Source organism: Lepidochelys kempii, chromosome 7 (genome assembly GCF_965140285.1).
Source record: "Lepidochelys kempii isolate rLepKem1 chromosome 7, rLepKem1.hap1, whole genome shotgun sequence".
NCBI lineage: Eukaryota > Metazoa > Chordata > Testudines > Cheloniidae > Lepidochelys > Lepidochelys kempii.
This window is the reverse complement of record NC_136386.1, coordinates 54304492-54324336: the sequence shown is the minus strand read 5'-3', so window position 1 is coordinate 54324336 and position 19845 is coordinate 54304492. Positions and strand designations below refer to the sequence as shown.

Here is a 19845-nt window from a genome sequence, read left to right as displayed (position 1 = left end):
TCATCAGCTCCCTTGCTAATATTAAATCCTGTTCTCTCTGTTGTGCAGAATCCCTGTGATGATAAGAGGCACAAGGATATCTGGTCCAAAGAGAAAACATGTGACCGGCTCCCCAAGTTCCTTGTCGTTGGACCCCAGAAAACTGGTAATTGTTCAGCCCATTTAAAGATAAACTCCTGACTCTGCTGCCTCCGGTGCAGATGGACCGTTCGTGGATCTGTACGGCAGTAGCCAGCGATCACACGTGATTAGGGTCTCTGGTTTGTCCCACCCAAAGCGCAGCACCTCCGTCAGCACACTGCTCCTACTGCCCTGCTGAGGCATAACCCGAACTCGCAGGGAAGAGCCTGACCTGCTGAGTCACGGCGAGAAGTAGTGCAGGCTCTTGGTTTACCCACACGAGCCGATGTGCCCCTCTCGTGCCTTCCCAGCAACAGGCCTGTGCCCTAATGGCTCTCACGCTGACACACTGCACAGGGGTCTGGGACTAGATCTGTACATGGGTCGGTAACTCATCTGGGATTGCTGTGGCAGTGATTTGGCTAGAGAGGTATTGAGCTGAGGAACCGCTTCCAGCAATTGACAGGTGCCAGCCATTTGTGTAGAATGGGACCCTCAGCCCTATCGGTGAACCTCTTCCCAGCCCAGCTGCCATCCCCCTCACAGGAGTCACAGGCCTATGCCCCTGGCAGCTCTTGTGCTCTGTGCCCGTGCCGCACTGTCGCTGCGTAGTAAGGACACCTGGCTTGGCTGACCATAGACATGCTGGAAGCTCTCGCTGTGCTCAGCAGAGTTGTCAGGAGACACAAGCCTCTCCTCCGCCCCCCGCCTCTTTCAGTTCCCTGGGTGACCGAAGCTCCACTAATCGTTGTTGCTCGTTGTAGGCACAACAGCTGTGCACTTCTTCCTGACCATGCACCCAGCGGTCACTAGTAACTTCCCGAGTCCAGCCTCCTTCGAAGAGATCCAGTTCTTCAATGGGCCCAACTATCATAAAGGAATTGACTGGTAAGCATCCTAGCTCTTGTGCTCCCCTATAGGGATTGGTCGTCATGTTGCGCCCTCCTGAGTGTCCCTGGGCTCCATCCACCTCAAGCGTTTTAGCAAGCCCTCCATTTCTGTCCGGTACGTTGCACCTCTGGGTGCTCACTGTCTTGATCTGTTTCTCCACTTGCTATGCCCCAGCTACACCCCTGCTATAAGCCCTTAGCCCAGCGTTTCCTAAACTTTGAAAGCCATGCATGCTCCTGCAGCCCTGCATGTGCTGTGAATGTCTGCCCAAGAGCAGCCTGGGGAAATCGCCATACAATACTTGCTCTCCTTGTCACATGCTCTGATGTGTTCATGTTTAAAATATTCTCACTTAGATCTGAGATTTTTCAAAGCAAAGGTTTTTCTGGCATAGCTAAATTGGTAACAAATGTGGCAAAACCCCAATACTAAAAAGGGGTTGCCAGTATAAGTCCATTTGCCAGTGCATAGCTACGTTTGTTTGGTGAAGCGGTGAGTGGCCCAACTCGTGGCCCGTGGGCCGGATGTGTCCCACAGGCCGATTCTCTCCAAGCCCGAATGTGTCCAGCCTGCAACAGATCTACTCGACAAAATAGCATCCTCCCTATGACATGGCCTTGATTGCACTGTACACGCAAGGTCACGCTGCTTGGAGAACGTCATTTTGTAGAGCACGTATTTATGTAGGTGGTCCGTGGAAGAGCCCCACACAGCAGTGAAAAGGTTGGACCACCCAAGACCAGCAAAGGTACTCCTTTGCCAGCATAAGCTGCATTTCCACTAGGAGGGTTTGCCGGTATAGCTATACCAGTATAGCTAGTGTAGACAAGGCCTGAATTAGTGCCCATTGAGATGGACAGGGTGGTTCTCACCTCAGAGTTAAGTTCTCTACGGACCCAAGCAGATGTCTTTGTCTCCTACACTTGGTTTGGTTGGTCTGTCTGCTTGTCTACATGGGGGATTTTTATACTGCTCTAGTTATACCAGTGTAGACCCCTATGTGAGCACTCCTTATCCAGAATGAAAGTATCCATTCGGAATTATACAGATATAACTCAAGATAACTTTACTGTGAAGACAAGCCCTAAGGTTCTTGTTGGTGCCCCATCTCCCTAGTATCTGAGCACCTCACAATCTATAGTGTGTTTATCCTCACAGCACTCCTGTGAGGCAGGGCAGGGCTCATGTCCCTGTTCTACAGAGGGGGGAAACTGAGGCACAGAGAGACTAAATGACTTGACCAAGGTCATGCAGCAAGTCAGTGGCAGAGCAGGGACTTGAACGCAGATCTTCAAGTCCCGGCTAGCATGCTACCCACTGGGCTGTCTTTTGTTCTTCACACAATAGCTAGAGGCTCACTTGTTTTTACTGAAAGCTGAGACCCGGGGGAATAATTCTGAGGCCTGTCTACATCCCCAGCTAGTTCCAGGCACCACCCGAGAGTGCTGTGCCCTGCTCACAGGGCAATGTCTTCGCCCCTTATCGCACCCCTTCCTACTCCACATCAGACTCTATCCCTGTTCCCTACTATCCCCGTTCTGTGTCATCCCCTCATTGACTCTCAAGTTGCAGTGGGGGAGGTTTAGATTGGATATTAGGAAAAACTTTTTCACTAAGAGGGTGGTGAAACACTGGAATGCGTTACCTAGGGAGGTGGTAGAATCTCCTTCCTTAGAGGTTTTTAAGGTCAGGCTTGACAAAGCCCTGGCTGGGATGATTTAACTGGGAATTGGTCCTGCTTCGAGCAGGGGGTTGGACTAGATGACCTTCTGGGGTCCCTTCCAACCCTGATATTCTATGATTCTATGGGCTTGGCCACCCCAAGCTCCTCTGCATGCCCTATACAGTTCTGAGGTGCCAGCAGGCTGGTTTGCCCTGTGCCACTTTTCTGCTGGGTTGTGCTCCCCACACATGTGCCATCAAGTTGTCCTGGTTTGCTCTGCTTGGCAGGTACATGGAATTCTTCCCCATCCCCTCCAACGCCAGCACAGACTTCATGTTTGAGAAAAGTGCCAATTACTTTGACACAGAGGTGGTACCGAAGCGTGGCGCAGCCCTGCTTCCACGAGCCAAAATCATCTCCATTCTGATCAACCCGGCCATCCGAGCCTACTCCTGGTACCAGGTATCACCCCTTCCCGGGGGGCCCTGGGGAGGGCTGGAGATCTGCTCCAGTGTGGAAAGCAGCTCCTGGGTGAATGGATTTCTCCTGGGAGGCCGGGGTAGGTTAGTACTGATGGGAGCGTGTGGATTTGTTCACCGGAGAACTGGGGTGTGTTTGTGCTGCCCCAGGGCAGCAGAGAGCAGGGGGCTGCGTGCACATTGGCTAGGGAAGGGCAGAGTTCTGTGTTCTGACGACCTAACCATATGTTTGTTTCCCAGCACCAGCGTGCTCACAGCGACCCTGTGGCTCTCAATTACACCTTCTACCAGGTGATTACTGCGAAATCCCAGGCCCACCTGGAGCTGCGCAACCTGCAGAGCCGATGCCTGCTCCCTGGAATGTATTCGACTCACCTGGAACGATGGCTGACATATTACCCCTCTGGGCAGGTACAGAGCTCTGCTGTGCTTGGCCGTGTCTCTAGTAATTGGCAGAAGATTATTCTGGATCAGTGCTGCTCAGATATCAGTAACTCTGGGGAAGAGAGTCAGAAAGCCCCAGTCCCGAGTGAAGCACGGTGGACAGGGAACGAGCTGGCTTTTCAGAGTTCAGCTTGGTGACTGTAGAGACAGGAAACTCCCCGTCTGTCTCATTCTCTCTTCACTGTAACTTACGACTCTTTTTTGGGGAGGGGAATATAAACTGCTGCTTCCTTCCCTCCATGTTACCTGATAGAGAATCAGGCTGATTTGTTACTGATCGTGTCTATCCAGTCAGGGTCGAGTGTCTACAGGTTTCCTAGTGCCTGTGTATAGTAGGTGGCTGAGCTCCCAGCCTGCACAGCAGCGTTAGGAGGCCCAGGAAGCACTAGCTTACTGCAACCTTAGCGTCTCTCCCTTTTGTCTCGGCAGTGTGTCCCCCTGGGGCAGTCACGGTGCCCAGTGGGTGTTCTGCTACTGCTGTGATACCCTGGCTTTCACCAGAGGCTTTGGGGCTCTGTTGCTTGTCACGTTCACTTGTTTCTTCTCCAGCTCATGAAGCCTGTAGCGCTGCTGAGTGTGGGTTTTACTGCAGGAGTCTGGAGTCCCCAGACTGCCGAATTCTGGAGTGCTGCCTGCCTTCTGTTTATAGATTTCTAGGTTGGTCAACACAAACTACAGCTCGTTTCTGTCTCTGAATCTGCCTTCGTTGTGACAAGACATTTACAAACTGCCTTGTGTGCTCGGAGTCAGAAAGCATTTTAGCAACTTCTCTTTTCTGACAGATGTAAAGCAAGATTGCCTAGAACTCGACTTCTGTTGCCAGAGTTAGTCTCAGGTGGTGCATGAACCAACAGATCCCATCATGCGTTTTGAGGCACTTATTCCCTGCAGCAGCAATAGCTCTAAGACCGGGCAGTGGTTCTGCTTCTCAGAAAACATAGTACGGCTGTAGAACTTTAACAGGCAAAGGTAAAACAAAGCCGGGCTCTGTGTTCATGGCCTTGTTGCTGTCGTAGCAGAGCCAGTGCCTGACCAGAGCAGACGAGTTGTGGTGCAATTGCAGTGAATAGGAGTAACAGACATTGCATCTCCTCTAAGGCAGTATATTGTCCAGCGAGAGCCCTGGCCCTGGGCTGTTCCCTCCACATCTGGAGAATTCTGGCTTAAGCCAACGGTTTGCAACCCCCCGCCAGTTAATTCAAATGCAGCAACTGGAAAGGCAGCAACAGCAGCATCCTCAGCGCAGGAGACAAGCTAGCACTTTCATCTGGTGGTCAGAGCCAGGGAGATGGTGGAAGGAGTCTGTCCTGCATAAAGTGTGCTGGCACATCCCTGGGCTCACATCTCCCTGCCTTCGTATTCAAGCTGTTAGAACAGATGAGAGTGCAGAGAGGACAATACCCTCTTAGCAGAAGACGGCACTTAAAATGATGTCAGGACATAATACAGCAAGAAAACTCTTCAGCTGAACTAATCACAACTACGCTGGAGCACTGTGAAAACATGGAACTAGGGAGCCCTCCTGCTCTGTACAAAATCACCTGAGCTCTCCTCTCTGGCTGACTTTGCATTCTCTACAGAATGAGTGTCAAGCATTGGCTACCACACCGGGCAGGGACTAGGACACTTTAGAATAAGACTGTGGATATCCCTACTGGAGAGTTAACTTGGGTGATCAGCACTTAGGTTAGCCTGGCCTGGGGGTGAGCAGCCACACTGCAAAGCCCTACTCAAGCTACTGCATCCTCACTGGTGCTGCTGTCCCTTGTATGTGTCACTTACTTCACGGGGCATCTCCCATGGTTCTCAGCGCTGCAGTAAGCTGAGCTGCTCTATCATCCTTTTCTAGTCAATTGAAGGAGAACTTGTCTGTTCTTCTGGGGAATAGAGGGAAGGCGCTGGAGGCTTACTGGCACTGAAGTGATTTAGTCTGTGTCCTCTCTGCAAAGTGGGAGGGTTACCAGTCTGAATGCAGCAGCAGCCCACTAGCCCATGCTCCCAGAGAAACCAGCTAGCGTGGGTTTAAAGCACCATTCAGCTCAGAGCATTTGTGTGGGGACAGGAGTGGGGCTAGGGACAACACCCAAGTAAACTCTGCAATGAAGTCATACCCTGTAGGAGCTGGTTATGCAAAAGGATATGGACATGTCACCTTTGGAAGACTGACCCAGGAAACACTACTTCTCCAGGACCCACAAAGCGCATGGCCCATCCTGGAGAGAAGCAAAGGGCTTAGTTACAAGCACAGATCTGCAGAGCTGAGGTCAGACAACTGGGCTCTGAGTGGAGGGAGCATAGGCCTGACAGCGTGGAGCCACTGCCCAAGTCACAAATCTGCTGAGCTGCAGTTACCCAGTAAACAGGATCACAGCACAAAGTGATTCGGGAGTGTGCTGTGGCAGTGATGGATGGAAAGCGATATATCATTTATTCACTGAATCCTCATTATTACTAGAACTGTCCTGTGGACCTGTGACCTGCTGTCTGAGCTGGAAGCCTAGACTTTCTCTCCCTATATAAGCAATGGGATCTCTCCACTTTGATTTACAAAAGCTACCTACCATAACTGGCAACAGAGATTTGCATAAGATTGCCCCCCTTTCCTGGCTGAAATGGTGCAGCTGCAGAAGCCCTGCACCTTCCAGTCTCACGGCCAGAGTGACTGGGGGCATTTTAATGGCCTCTTTAAGAAAGAACTGGTCTTAAAAACTAGGTTTCTCCAAAGAGGAATCCCCCACCCCCACCCCAAAACTGCTAATGGTGTAATGGTTGTACAGAACTGGAGCACAGCTTCCTGTAGTTATTTCTTTGGCCTGGGATTCTGGACACACAAGGAGCAGAGCTTTTGGTCTGCCCTGGACAATGAACTAATTGCATGGAGAAGGATTCTCGAACTCTTTGCAAATACCCCACAGTTCTTTGCAGTGGTTTGTGTCCATGCAGGTTTATCACAGAGTGACTAGGTGATAGGTGAGACGCAGGGGCCCTTCCATCACCACCTCCTGCCACTAGAAGATACCTGCCCCAGAGCAGGAGAGGAAAAGCAGCTCGCCCACTCTGAGGTCAACTTCAGTGTCTGCAAAGAGATACGTCGCCTCCCCACAGAGCCTGACCTACCATCAAAATTGCCAAAAGCCATCTCCTTCTGTGGCCAAGTGCTTCTGTTTCACTACTGGATCTGGAGTGGTCTAGGGCCCAGCTCCCCAGAACTCACCCCAGGTCATTTCTTTTGAACGATTTCCTCTTTAATGGATAGTCCAGCTAGTACGAAGAGACTGATGGTTAATGTCTGTCATCCTCCGAGGGAAGGAAATGAGCCAGAGCAGATTGTTATGTAAAAAGGAAGCATCGGCTGTCAAAAAGGATACATGTAATTGATGGCTAGTGCTGAGGCTAGGTGCTCAGTTACAGGCTGTTGTGTGGCAACTGTCAAGTGAAAAAAGTGACACTCAGTTTTGAGCTGCTTTTATGTTGTAAATATTGGTCACATTAGGACTCTTCTGTCTCCAGTAACAAAGGGCCAGCACCCAAAAGAGGAACAGCACTAGCTTTTCCCCTCAGGCTCTTTGAGGGTTGTAAACCGCAGGTATTAGGGCATGGACAGTGCTCCTGGGGGAATGTCCTGGTCCAGAGGGGCTGCTCCCTGGTTTGGTGCCAGAGGCTGACTTAGCTCACACTGAAAGCTTTGTGGACTCTCTATTGTTTCAGATTCTGATTGTGGATGGCCAGGAGCTCCGGCACAGCCCTGCTTCCATCATGGAGAACATCCAGAAGTTTCTGGGGGTGACACCACTCTTCAACTACACCCAGGCCCTCAAGTAAGGATTCGTCAGTATGTGCGTATCACTGCTAATATTGCTAGGCAGCTGCATTGTGAGCTTACTCATGACCTTCATCTCAGGTGAAACAAGAGTTGGTCTGTCACGAGCTCTGTCCCTGGCCTCTCCTGAGAAGGGATTGCAAGTTGGCCTGACTGGTGTGGTGAGTTTAAATAAGCTTCCCTACTGTGCTTATGTGATCTAACAACATGCTTAAGCACTTGATTCCCAAAGCTGGCTGGAAAATGCTGCTGGCCTTCATCCACCTGGTCACTAAGCTTCACATGAGCCAAGAATGAGCTCGGGATGGTAGAGAGGTCTGGTTATTCTTTTTGTAGACATGACATCACCCTGTATTTGGTCTCGTTGTGTGGTGTCCCCCGCTTGCTGATGTAGAAGTAATCTAACATTGTCCTAGATCCCTTCCTGAGCTGAGCCCTTTTTGACCTTGACACTGAAGTCATCAAGACTTGCTGTTGATGTGGATACTGAAATTACCTGGAACCGTAATTCCTTGAGTTTTTGTTCAGTACCTCATGGTGTCACCAACGGACTAGGACTTTTGCTGTTTCATTTCTGCTGTATGACACACTCTGGATATTATCTTTGGGCTAGGGAGATACAAGGTGGGAAGGTCAGATCACAACTTCATCTAGACCAAGGAATAAATGGTCAGTTTTCAGAATGGAGAGAGGTAAATAGTGTTGTCCCTCAGGGGTCTATACTGAGACCGGAACTGTTCAACATACTCATAAATGATCTGGAGAAAGGGGTACACGGTGAGGTGGCAAAATTTGCAGATGATACAAAACTACTCAAGATAGTTAAGTCTCAGGCAGACTACGAAGAGCTACAAAAGGATTTCTCAAAACTGGGCAACAAAGTGGCAGATCAGATTCAATATCGATAAATGCAAAGTAATGCACATTGGAAAACATAATCCCAACTATACATATAAAATGATGGGGTCTAAATTAGCTGTTACCACTCAAGAAAGAGATCTTGGGAGTCATTGTGGACAGTTCTCTGAAAACATCCACTCAATGTATAGCAACAGTCAAAAAAGCTAACAATTTTGGGAATCATTAGGAAAGGGATAGATGATAAGACAGAAAATATCATACTGCCTCTATATAAACCCATGGTACGCCCACATCTTGAATGCTGTATGCAGATGTGGTCGCCCCATCTCAAAAAAGATATATTGGAATTGGCAAATGTTCAGAAAAGGACAACAAAAATTATTAGGTGTCTGGAACAGCTTCCATATGAGAAGAGATTAATAAAACAGGGATTTTCATCTTGGAAAAGAGATGACTAAGGGGGATATGATAGAGGTTTATAAAATCATGACTGGTGTGGAAAAACTGACTAAGAAAGTGTTATTTACTCCTTCACATAACACAGGAAGTAGGAGGCCACCCAATGAACTTAATAGGTAGCAGGTTTAAAACAAACAAAAGGAAGTATTTCTTCACACAAGGCACAGTCAACCTGTGCAACTCTTTGCCAGAGGATTTTTGTGAAGGCCAACACTATAACAGGGTTCAAAGAAGAACTAGATAAGTTCATGGAGGATAGGTCCATCAGTGGCGGTTAGCCAGGGTGGGCAGGGATGGTATCCCTAGCCTCTGTTTGCCAAAAGTTGGGAATGGGCGACAGGGGATGGGTCACTTGATGATTACCTGTTCTGTTCATTCCCTCTGGGGTACCTGGCATTGGCCACTGTCAGAAGACAGGATACTGGGCTGGATGAACCATTGGTCTGACCCAGTATGGCTGTTCTTATGTTGATTTCACCTAATTTGGAGCAACTGCTCTGGCCAAACCCTTTTTGAGTCTCTGGTAAGTTATATATTAAATTGGAGGCTATATATTATTATGAGGTGAGGGACCTCTCCCATTGGTGTTGGGAAGGAGACTGATGGGTCTGATTGGGTCCCAGATATGCCTGAGGAATTGTTAGAAGAGGCATCGTATAGTCGTAAAGGATTCAGAGTCAGGTCTGAGTTCCTTTTCCAGCTCAGACACAGATATGGCCTGCGTGACAGCGGACCTGTCCAAAACAGTGCAGCGAAACTTCACTTGGGAGAATGGCATTAGAGAAATGTCAGGGATTAGGACTGTTTGGCTCTCTGTTGGAGCAGCTGTGATGGATTAGTGGAATTATAGACACTCCCCCATCTTCAGTTGCCGTGGGTCACTTATGACCTGCAACTGCTGAAGCAGTAGATGAGGAGGAAGCAGGGTTGGTCAGCTTGCAGCCCTGAGAATTTGTGTGGTAAGTTGATATGTGGCCCATTTTAGGGACTAGATGGAGGTTTTCATTAGATCTGTATTTTAATAACGTAAGGTGCCCAGGAGTTGAGGCTTTGAGCACCATCGGAAGCTGTCAAATCAGTGTGGCATAAAGGGAGGGTGTTTTTGTTTGTTTTAAACTAACTGTTAAAAAAATTCTATTAGTGTAAGTTCCTATGGAAACAGCCTCCAAAATTCCATTTTCCTGGTGGTCACCACAACATTTTACCTGAACCTGAACGTGAAATTGACTTGCCATGCATTAGAACCAAAAGTAAGAGTGCTTTTCATTGTCACAGCCAAGAGGCACGCCACGAAAAGGAAACAAAGTGCAAAATGAATTAGATTTTAAAATCTTTGAACTGGAGTCAGCAACACAGACAGATACACGTTTCCTTCCCTAGGATTTTTAACTAAGTGTGTCCTTTTCAGGTTTGATGAAGCAAAAGGATTTTGGTGCCAGGTGCTAGACGGAGGGAAGACTAAATGCTTGGGAAAGAGTAAAGGAAGGAAGTATCCTGATATGGATTCCTCGGTGAGTAACCAGCTTGGGGAAATGTGCCTTGCCTGGAAGAGGCATAGTGGGTTGAAGGGGAGAGTGCTCTCAGCCAATTAGGGACAAGGTGCAGTGTCAGTGGATTTTCTGAGATATGGGGACTACACGATGCCTTTCAGGGCAGAGAGAGGACTGCATGTAACCCTTGCTAACGTGAGGTCTTCTCTTCCCCCTGCAGTCTCGGCTGTTCCTCACAGACTTCTATCGAGAGCACAACATCGAGTTATCCAAGCTGATGAACAGACTTGGGCAGCCCCTTCCCACGTGGCTCCGCGAGGAACTGCAGAATTCCAGCTGGAGCTGAGGTGGAAGCCCCTGCCCTGGTGCTGATGGATGCATGGTGCTGTCTATCCATGGATATAAAAGCCAGGTGGAAAATACACTACGATGGCATCTCTTGTCAGTCAAAAAACTAGAGAAAAGAACAGCAGCCAAGATCTTGGGATGGTGACAGGAGCCCTTCCCGCTCTGGCTGCTGCCTGGGATGTCATTGCAGGAGGTCCAGCGAGACTGTTGCACCCAGTGCGAATCAAGCCCCTAAATATTAATGGTTTGTTACAAAACTTTTGTAAGAAAGACACAAAGAAAAGGAAATTGCACAAAGTGTAGCGGCTGCTCCAGGAGGAGACTGTGAGCCCAGGGAACATCTGTGGGCTTCCCTCCCCCCCCACCCAGAAGAGAGCATGCTAACCCTTTGAAGACTGGGATTTTTCAGACTCCTATACTACTACTGTCTGAAATGCTCAGTACTTAGAGGGTTACTGTCTTCCAGTTGTGACAGGTTTGGGGTGCAGCACCTGGCCTTTGTTGTTGATAGCGATGTGGTAATTGCACTGTTGTAGCAGAAAGAGCCACTGCAGCCTAGAGAAGGGGGAATCGGGAGAACCCCAACTTTGGGGAGCAGTTCTAATGCCAGCCATGAAAGGCAACATTCCCTCTTCCTCCTTGCACATGGAGTTTGTTCTTTGGAGACGGGTCCTGCTGTTCGTAAACTGTGTGGCTCCCCTCAACAGCATCCTCCGCTTAGGCTCCCTGCTCAGAGAGGGGGGGTGTTGTAAAGTGGACTGCCTGGTCCTGCCTGCAGCTGTGCCCAGGGAGCTAGGTGAAGGAGCAGAGGCTTGCAGAAGTTGTCATAAAGAATCTGTCTGTTGTCTTCCAGAGAGAGGGGAACAGAGGTTATCCTCTAACAATAGAATATTTCCTCTACCTCCTCCTGGGAATGGGCTTGATGAGTTAGTCTAAGGCCCCTGGTTGCAAAGGCTCTAAGCCATGCTGCTGAATATAACTGAGGATCATGTCCTGCTAGCTGCTTCCTCTCTTGCATATTTCCCAGGCATTACTGATTTGGGGAAGAGTGGTCCAGTTCTTTTCTGGGGCTGCATCAGCATCCACATGATGGCAGGGTCCAGAAGATACCAGGCCACAAAGCTAGTTTCTTCAGTGGACATCAGTGAGAGAGGAATGGGGTCAAACAGGAACATCCTCTGACTCGCACTTAGCTTCTGAGCAGATGACATCCTCAGGGGTGCCAGATCCATTGAAGGGATAGGATAGATAACTGAGTAGGAGCAATCTAGGCAAGATCCAGGGCACTCAGAGTAGAGCTTGTTGATCCTCCCTTGGTGCAAAAGAACAAGGCCCTGATCCTTGTGAATTAAGAGACACTCTCACCCCCTGTACCAAGCCAGATAGCTTAGTGAGAGTAAAGGCAGCTCTGCTGCCAAGGGACTGGAGCTTCTATTGTGGGGACAATTGTCCAGCTGCATTGGGGTTGCTTTTCTCTGAGGTTGGCCACATTTGGAAAAGTAATACCCAGACAGTTGCAGGAGACGAATTCTGATGAACTCGTCCTGCTGGTGTCTGGAGTGGTTGTTTTCTTTCTCACTGAGCCAATGGGCGTCTAAACTTCCCACTTCCCCTGTCTCACTGCATGGAGGAGAGTGGCTCTGGAACCAGCTTTTTTTACTCCTTCTCCAGCCTTATATGGCAGGGTTCACTTTGACCCAGACAGGAACATAATGTATGGCAACTTCTGCAACTGTCATGGTCTCCTTTTTTCTAAAGGGGAGAGAAGCTGTTTCAACCAAGCTTTTCCATTGAGCCTTGGGTATTGTGTATTTTTAACTGGTGCATTTACCATTGTATGTAAATGTATATAGTATACAATATAGTATTTTATTCCATGTGCCCTAAGGAAGGGCTAACCTTGTGCAACCAAAAAGAGGAACAGAAATAGAAACCTATCTCCCTCATTAGAACGGAGGAGAGCCCCACTTCCTGCACTGGATTCATGTATAGTGTCATTCACATTGAATGATGATAATGGAGAAATTCTTGGCTCTCGAAGCTGAGCACAAGTGTCTGAATAAAGGCTAGAAGTAGCATTCAGTGGGTTCAATAAACGTACCACTTATTTTCTATGAGTTGTGATGGTTTGGAGTGTTGTCCTCTCTCTGGTTCTGCTCTCACCCACTCAGCCCTGTGCTTGGGCAAAGGCAGGAAACAAGCAAGCTACAATTTAGAACAGTGACCTAAGCTGGTATTTGGGAAGGGTGCAAGGAACAGGGTCCTGAAGAGGTGCAGTGACAAAGGGGGCAGCTGTTACAACCAGCAGCACCAGTACCACTCAGCCTGAAGCATCCACTGAGCCAGAAAATTAAAGGGGGCAGGCTAGCAAAACAATTCCCTCTCAGTACACCTTGTGGGTGTCTGTAGTGCATGGAGCACTTTGTCACCCCCCAGTCCTGCCATGTTTCACCAACCAGCTGCTTCTGGCCAGCTTCTGCAAGCCTGAAGCTGTTAAGACTTCTGCCTGCACTTTCAGCGTCCCTGCGCTGCCCTGGCCGTTAGCCAGCCTCACCTGACATGCAGCAAGGAACAGGCTTTTCTTTATGGCTGGTGCCAACTTCAGAGGTGATTCAATGCTGCTCAGAGAGCACTGGCCAGCAGCCTGAGTTTGTTCACATCACATTAGCCTCAATTCAGTGGGTAGCTCAAAATTACCCCAGCAGCAGAGGGTTGCTATTACACTTCAGATATCTTCACACCCTGCCTTTGCACAGAACTCTAGTGTGTGTTCTCCAAGAGGAAGGCCCTGTAACCAAGTGTAATATTGCCCTGTGCATTGTTATTACTTCCTGCTGCTGGGCTTGTACTGCTTGTTTTCCTGTTACCTTGATGGTCTTGGACTCAAATCTGTAACATTTTCACAGCTGTTCCGTTCAGATTGGGAAGGGGCTATTTTTTCCAATGGAGATGTCAGCTATGTTACCACAGAAACTAGTTCACTCATTCTTACCTCTTATGCTAGAGCCACTGCTTTGGACAAATCACATTTTATGGCTATTCATATCTAGTCTAGTTGATGGAGAAGAGTTGGTTTTAAAACAGAAACCCCCGCCGGCACATTTGTTGAAGTAGCCACCCATTCCCCAGCCAAAGCCTTCTACCCCTATGAACACAAGATCAGGTTAGACATTCAACTTGGAACTGAAGAACCAGCCTGGCCTTAGTGTGTGACTCTGTTAACTTGGAGCCTGACAGTGTCTCATTCCAATAATACAGAGCTTACCAAGAGACTCAGAAAGGGTTTGGTCAGAGCAGTTGCTCCAAATTAGGCAAAATGAATGGCCATAGTGGATTGGACCAAAGGTCCATCTAGCCCAATATCCTGTCTTCAGACAGCGGCCAATGCCAGGTGCCCCAGAGGGAAAACAGAGGCTAGGGCCACCATCCCTGTCCATCCTGACTAATAATCACTAATGGACCTATCCTCCATGAATTTATCTAGTTCAAGTTCACAAATAAACTAGTTTTCCTGCATTGGTGCTCTAGACAATCGCCAGGAGCTATCACAGCCCAGTAAGCTCACAAAGTAACAAGAGAACACACAGGAGTTACTGCAGACAAAGGAAATAACGCACACCCATGCCCTCTCCCAGAAGCTAGAACAAGCCTAAAATTAAAAAGCTGCAAAATGGAGCCAGGGGGCCAGAACACGCTCAACAGCTGAGAATGTATTAACCACAGCCTGAGATTGACCCAAAAGGAACTGATCAGGGTGCATGGGTTTTGGTGCAGAGAGTGGACCCCCTAAACAAACTGAGCCACTGGATTAAAAATGGCTTTAGGAAAACTTTAGTAAGAGCAGCTTGCCTAAAGTGTTCACCCTGAGGCTAGAGTCTCTGAACTAATTACTTCCAAGACCAACCTTCCTCTTGGGAAGCTGCAGGTGACAGCAATCAGGAAGAACCAAGCACACATTGTATTTTAAAGGGTGTGGTGTTTGCCAGGAGCTTTCCATGAGCAGATTGGGGGTGGGGCAGGGAGAGCCCTTTATTGAGCACAGCTGCCCAAAACCTATATATGTGCTGGCCATTTTTGATATAAAGGAGACCACCAGGAAATGGGGTGAACCTAAGCCATGCCTGTGCATAGCCAGGAGACCAGTGGAGTCTGGGGAAGAGTCCATTCTCTGCATTGTGTTAAGAGCCTCTCTTGGGTGACATTCCCTGCCCACTAGATCCTATTGACTTGCCAGATTAGCACAAATTTCTTGGAGCCGCTGTTTCAAAGGGGAAATACCACTCTGCTAGCAGGAGAGACCCTAACTGCAGGGGCACCATTTAGGGAGGGCAAGGGGCTCTACCCTCCCCCCATGTTTTGTACCTGAGGTCCGCTCACAGCACATGCCCTAGCCCCAGAGGGAGCTCTACAGTGTGATATGTGATGAGTTCTGTGCTGCTCCCAGCTTCCACGATTGGGGAGGGAGTTTGTTTACAGAGAGAGGCAGGGTGATTAAGATAACAAAAGGCATTATTAAATTAAGGCTCAGATGAGCCTGAAAGCATTGCCAGACACTCCAGTTAAAAGATAGGAAACAAAGGGTAGGAATAAATGGTAAGAATGGAGAGCAGAAAATAGTGGTGTTCCCCAGGGGTCTGTACTGAGACGGTTATAAATGATCTGGAAAAAAGGGTAAGCTGAGGTGGCAAAATTTGCAGATGATACTTAAGTCCCAGACAGACTGTGAAGAGCTACAAAAGGATCTCAGAAAACTGGGTGACTGGCCAACAAAATGGCAGATGAAATTCAATGTTGATAAATGCAAAGTAATGCACATTGGAAAACATAATCCCAACTGTACATACAAAATGAGAGAGTTTAAATTAGCTGTTACCACTCAAGAAAGAGATCTTGGAGTCATTGTGGATAGTTCTCTGAAAACCTCCACTCAATGTGCAGTGGGCATCAAAAGCTCACTGAATATTGGAAAGGGATAGATAATAAGACAGAAAATATATTGCCTCTATATAAATCCATGGTACGCCCACAGCTTCAATACTGCGTGCAGATGTGGTCACCCCATCTCAAAAAAAGAGATTGGATTTGGAAGAGGGCAACAAACGATCAGGGGGATGGAACGGCTTCCATATGAGAAGAGATTAAAAAAGACAGGGACTTTTCAGGTGGGAAAAGAGATGACTAAGTGTGGGGCATGATAGAGGTCTATAAAATCAGGGTGTAGAAAAATTGACTAAGGAAATATTATTTACTCCTTCACATAACACAAGAACTAAGGGTCATCAAATGAAATTAATAGGTAGCAGATTTAAAACAAACAAAAGGAAGTATTTCTTCACAGTCACCATCTGGAACTCTTTGCCAGGGATGTTGTGAAGGCCAAAACTATAACAGGGTTCTGATAAGTTCATGGAGGATAGGTCCATCAATGCCTATTAGCCAGGATGGGCAGGGATGGTGTCCTTAGCCTCTGTTTGCCAGAAGCTGGGAGTGGGTGACAGGATGGATCACTTGATGATTACCTGTTCTGTTCATTCCCTCTGGGGCACCTGGCATTGGCCACTGTCGGAAGACAGAATATTGGGCTAGATGGATCATTGGTTTACCCAGTATAGCCTATTCAGATGTTCTTTAATAGAACCCAGATGTAGCTGTCCCCCTCCCCCGCTGTAACCCATTAGACGCCTCCAAGAGCTGAGATAGAATCCAGGAGTCCTGATGGGGGGTGTCTCTCTCTCTCTCTACAAAGTCAGTAAAAAAGTAAGAATATACATCAAAATTTTACACCCAACCAGTGTCCTTTAAGTGACTTGCCGCAAGATGTCGGAACATGTTAGTATTAGAGCTGAGTGGGTCTAATATTTATTTAATTTTCTTTCTTTTGGATAGGAATTAGATACAGGGCTCCTGTCAACTAATTGCTATGGTTAAAATCCACCCCCCTGGCTCCAGTCTGAAATGATGCCCCTGCCTAACTGGCCTCTCAGCAAGGACTATTATGACAAACCTGCCATTGGTCTCCAGTTGGTGGGGGTGGGGGGTAACGATCATATACTATGACCCACAACTGTAATGGAGCACTTCTGCCTCGGAGCACATGAATGATGAGCCCTGGAGCTTTCAGTACCCTGGCTATCCACTCAAGTACGCTGCGAGACTGACACTGCATAACTGACCACTGGGTTTGACTCATGTTATCTGTAGTGCTGAAAATGGAGACAGCCAGGTGATCCAAAGAAAGGAGCAAGGGGAGGGATCAGTTGTACCTTTGTGGTCTCTAGCCAACAAGCATTACCACCGAACTTAAACCGTTCTCATCCACTTCAAGTGAGAATAAATAACCACTAGAACAACTTACAAAGGAGTGCGGTAGATTCTCCAGCACTCAAGATGGTCCCTTCTGGCTTTAAAAATCTATGACTTTATTAAAACATTCCCCGATGGCACTCGAAGCCCAAACGCAGCAAGAACACAGAGTGTGAAACTCTGTCAGTACTGGCCAAGGCAAATGAAGAGCAAAATGCATAATTAGTGAAAAGTGCAGGAGATTCTTAATTTCCTTTCAGGTTTAATGATCTGAGGGGCCAGCAGTAACACATGAAAGGATATTTTTAACATGTCTATTTAACATGGCAGCAACTCTTAACATTTCCTTGATATAAAAAGAATTGTTTTCTCAAATGAACATTCTGTAGCATGTCCATCACAGTCTCACCCACTTATTCAGCTGAGCATCTCTTTAAACTGAGCAGAGAGGTAATATTTTTGACTACATACCATATAAAGGTTAGGTGCAGTTAAGGGAGAGTAGTTTCTGTTGGTACGGGACTTTGTAGACGTGATGCTCTATGTACAGTAAGAGCCACTTATTCTATCGTTCACTAATAAATTAACAAAACAGGAGCCTTGGCATTCAAGCCTTGATGAGGGAACCTGGTGGCCAGTGAATGTTAAGCAAGAACACACAGGAATCCCCACTCCTTTTACGCTCAGCCATGAGACTTGAGAAGGAACTCCCCGGCCTCCGATAGGCCAGGTGCTGTCTATTGAACCGTTTGGCGAATAGTCCTCCTCCAGGGCTGTGCCAGGCAAAAGATTCTCCAACCTGCCATAGTTTTACTGAAAGTGGACCCCGACACCCACCTCTACCAGCCTGGATTCGCCCAAATGCGACAGCTACTTGTGAGCCCTTCAAGAGCTATACTGATCCACCAGAGCCGAGAGAAGAGGGAATCAGTCTAAGAAAAACGAGTGTTTAATCAGGAAACGAGAAGAGACAAGGGATAAGAAATTGATTACAGGAGAGTAATACCCCAGCCAAAGGAACACGATTGTACAACTCAGAACATCGTATGGAGCCAGCAGAGCCCAGGCAGGAACACTCCTGGGAAAGAGCCCCAGCATCTCAGCCAGGCCTCCAGGCAGCTGAGCACCGTCCCGGTGCACGACTGTCCAAGCCCCAGCCTCTCCTATCAGAAGCTGCTTCAGGCAATTGTGGAGGTGGCTGGGCAGCGAGAAGCTCCCTGCTACTCCAGTCTCAGCTTCTCTCAGCAGATGGTGCTGTGAGGAATGGCCTGGGAGCTCTGGCTCTGCAGAGCGCGGCCCCAGCCTCCCTGACAGAAGCTGGCGTGTGAAGAGAGAGAAGCCCATACAAGAAAAAGAAGTTTACACATTTATAAATGCCAAAATAAATATTTGTTTGAAGACAAACTCTCCCAGCCCTCAAACACGCACGCGCACACACTGCAAACCGCTCGTGGGACAGCCTCGGGGGCACGGGGCAAAATCAAGGATACACCGCAGGGAAACCAGCTCAACTGCTTCTCATTTCCCACCCCTTACGAAGGCCGTGGCCTGCGGGGGGTAGGAGGAAGAGCAAGTGAAGCCGAGCACTGTTATGCGGTGGCGCTGGAGAGGAATGTCACGGTATAAATACATCAGATCAGTGGTTTCCAACAAGTTAAAACTAAAATAAAAAAGACACCATAAGGAACGATGGTGTGATTGGAACTAAAGCTACCCAGGGTGGAGGTCTGCAAGTCCGTAGCGTTCTGCCTGCTGTCACGGGGAGAAGGTGGTCATTTCCAGAGAGACCCTTTGCCACAGCTCCTTGGTCTGCTTGCTGCGCTTTAGGTTCTGGAGGATATCGTTGAACTGCATCATGCCCATGGGAGTCAAGCAGAAGGCGCTTCTGGCGCTGCGGATGGCGTTCACAAAGTCATCGTAGTCAGCTGGGGTGAGGTGGATCGACCGGTGGTGGATGTACTGGGGGGACAAGGAGACAGCATTAAGGTGTCTGCTCTCTCCACCTTAACACTGGCTGTGAAGTGCTCAGCGCAGGGCTCAATTGCTCCCAAGATGAAACATCACAGGATTCTGCAATAAGGGTTACCAAGAGCAGCACCAAGACTCAGAGGCTCTGACCAGCAGGATGGCTACCACAACAGATGACAGTGCTATGCCTCACACCCCAGGGAAACCAATGGGGACACTGAATGAAAAGCCAGGTCTCCCACCTTACACTGCAACAGGCAGCTACTACAAAGCCCCTGAAGGAGAGAACCTATCAGAGTGCCACACAGAAAATGCTGAGGGGATAAGGAAATCCCTCCCACCCGAGTCAGCTCCTCCACCAGGCCACATGCATTCTGCAGGTTACACACAAGGGCCATTTATTGTTCCATCCTCCCCAGCACATTCATGGTGTCTGCTCCACACCTCCTTTTCGCAGCTACCAGGGCACGGGAAGCTATCCCTTTTGAGTTACTGCAGGGTAACTCCAAGTTTTCTGCTTCAGGGGCCTGAATCAGTCACCCCCACCAGTCTCTTGGCTGAGGCCCCAGTGCTGCTGGCCCAGTGCATGGGATGGTGTTCCTTTTGCGTATTTTGCGAAAACATTTCAAGCCAAGCTTCGGTAGTTCTCACACAGAGATCTGTTACACCAAACAGCCTCTAGGTGGCAGGTTAGTATATTTAACAGAGACATTAGATCAGTGTCCTCACCCCTCTGATAATTTATTCACAGAGCAACAGGTGTGTGGATTGGTCCCCTGGCCATTTTTGCCAGGACTGCCCTGGCTTGGAGGTACAGCCCTGGTATCCCAGCTGGCCACAAACTGGGATTTGTCCTGTTTTCAATAAACCCCAGGCCACTGGCCAGTCTGCCTCCGCTACACACCTGTAAATGGGAATGCGGAAGAAGGGGTGAAGGATAGAAAGGGGTCTGGAAACCTGAAGAAGGGGGGCTACAAATGGTAAAAGGAGACCCAGACA

At 48.4% G+C, this 19845-nt stretch overlaps 2 protein-coding genes across 14 annotated transcripts in view; one reads left to right on the top strand and one right to left on the bottom strand.

The window, feature by feature from the left end:
- NDST2 (N-deacetylase and N-sulfotransferase 2) overlaps nucleotides 1–12687 on the top strand; it is a 218711-nt gene extending 206024 nt beyond the window's left edge. For all 11 annotated transcript variants that reach the window (XM_073352885.2, XM_073352875.2, XM_073352877.2 and 8 more), the window contains 7 exons: nucleotides 49–145; nucleotides 885–1008; nucleotides 2962–3136; nucleotides 3394–3564; nucleotides 7306–7415; nucleotides 10146–10248; nucleotides 10448–12687. In XM_073352885.2, the coding sequence (XP_073208986.1) occupies nucleotides 49–145; nucleotides 885–1008; nucleotides 2962–3136; nucleotides 3394–3564; nucleotides 7306–7415; nucleotides 10146–10248; nucleotides 10448–10573 (906 nt within the window). In that variant the 3' untranslated portion in view covers nucleotides 10574–12687. The remainder of the gene's footprint in view (nucleotides 1–48; nucleotides 146–884; nucleotides 1009–2961; nucleotides 3137–3393; nucleotides 3565–7305; nucleotides 7416–10145; nucleotides 10249–10447) is intronic.
- Nucleotides 12688–17811: 5124 nt separating this feature from the next.
- The window catches only part of ZSWIM8 (zinc finger SWIM-type containing 8), a 147455-nt gene continuing 145421 nt past the window's right edge, over nucleotides 17812–19845 (bottom strand). For all 3 annotated transcript variants that reach the window (XM_073352871.2, XM_073352872.2, XM_073352873.2), the window contains one exon: nucleotides 17812–18837. In XM_073352871.2, the coding sequence (XP_073208972.1) occupies nucleotides 18634–18837 (204 nt within the window). In that variant the 3' untranslated portion in view covers nucleotides 17812–18633. The remainder of the gene's footprint in view (nucleotides 18838–19845) is intronic.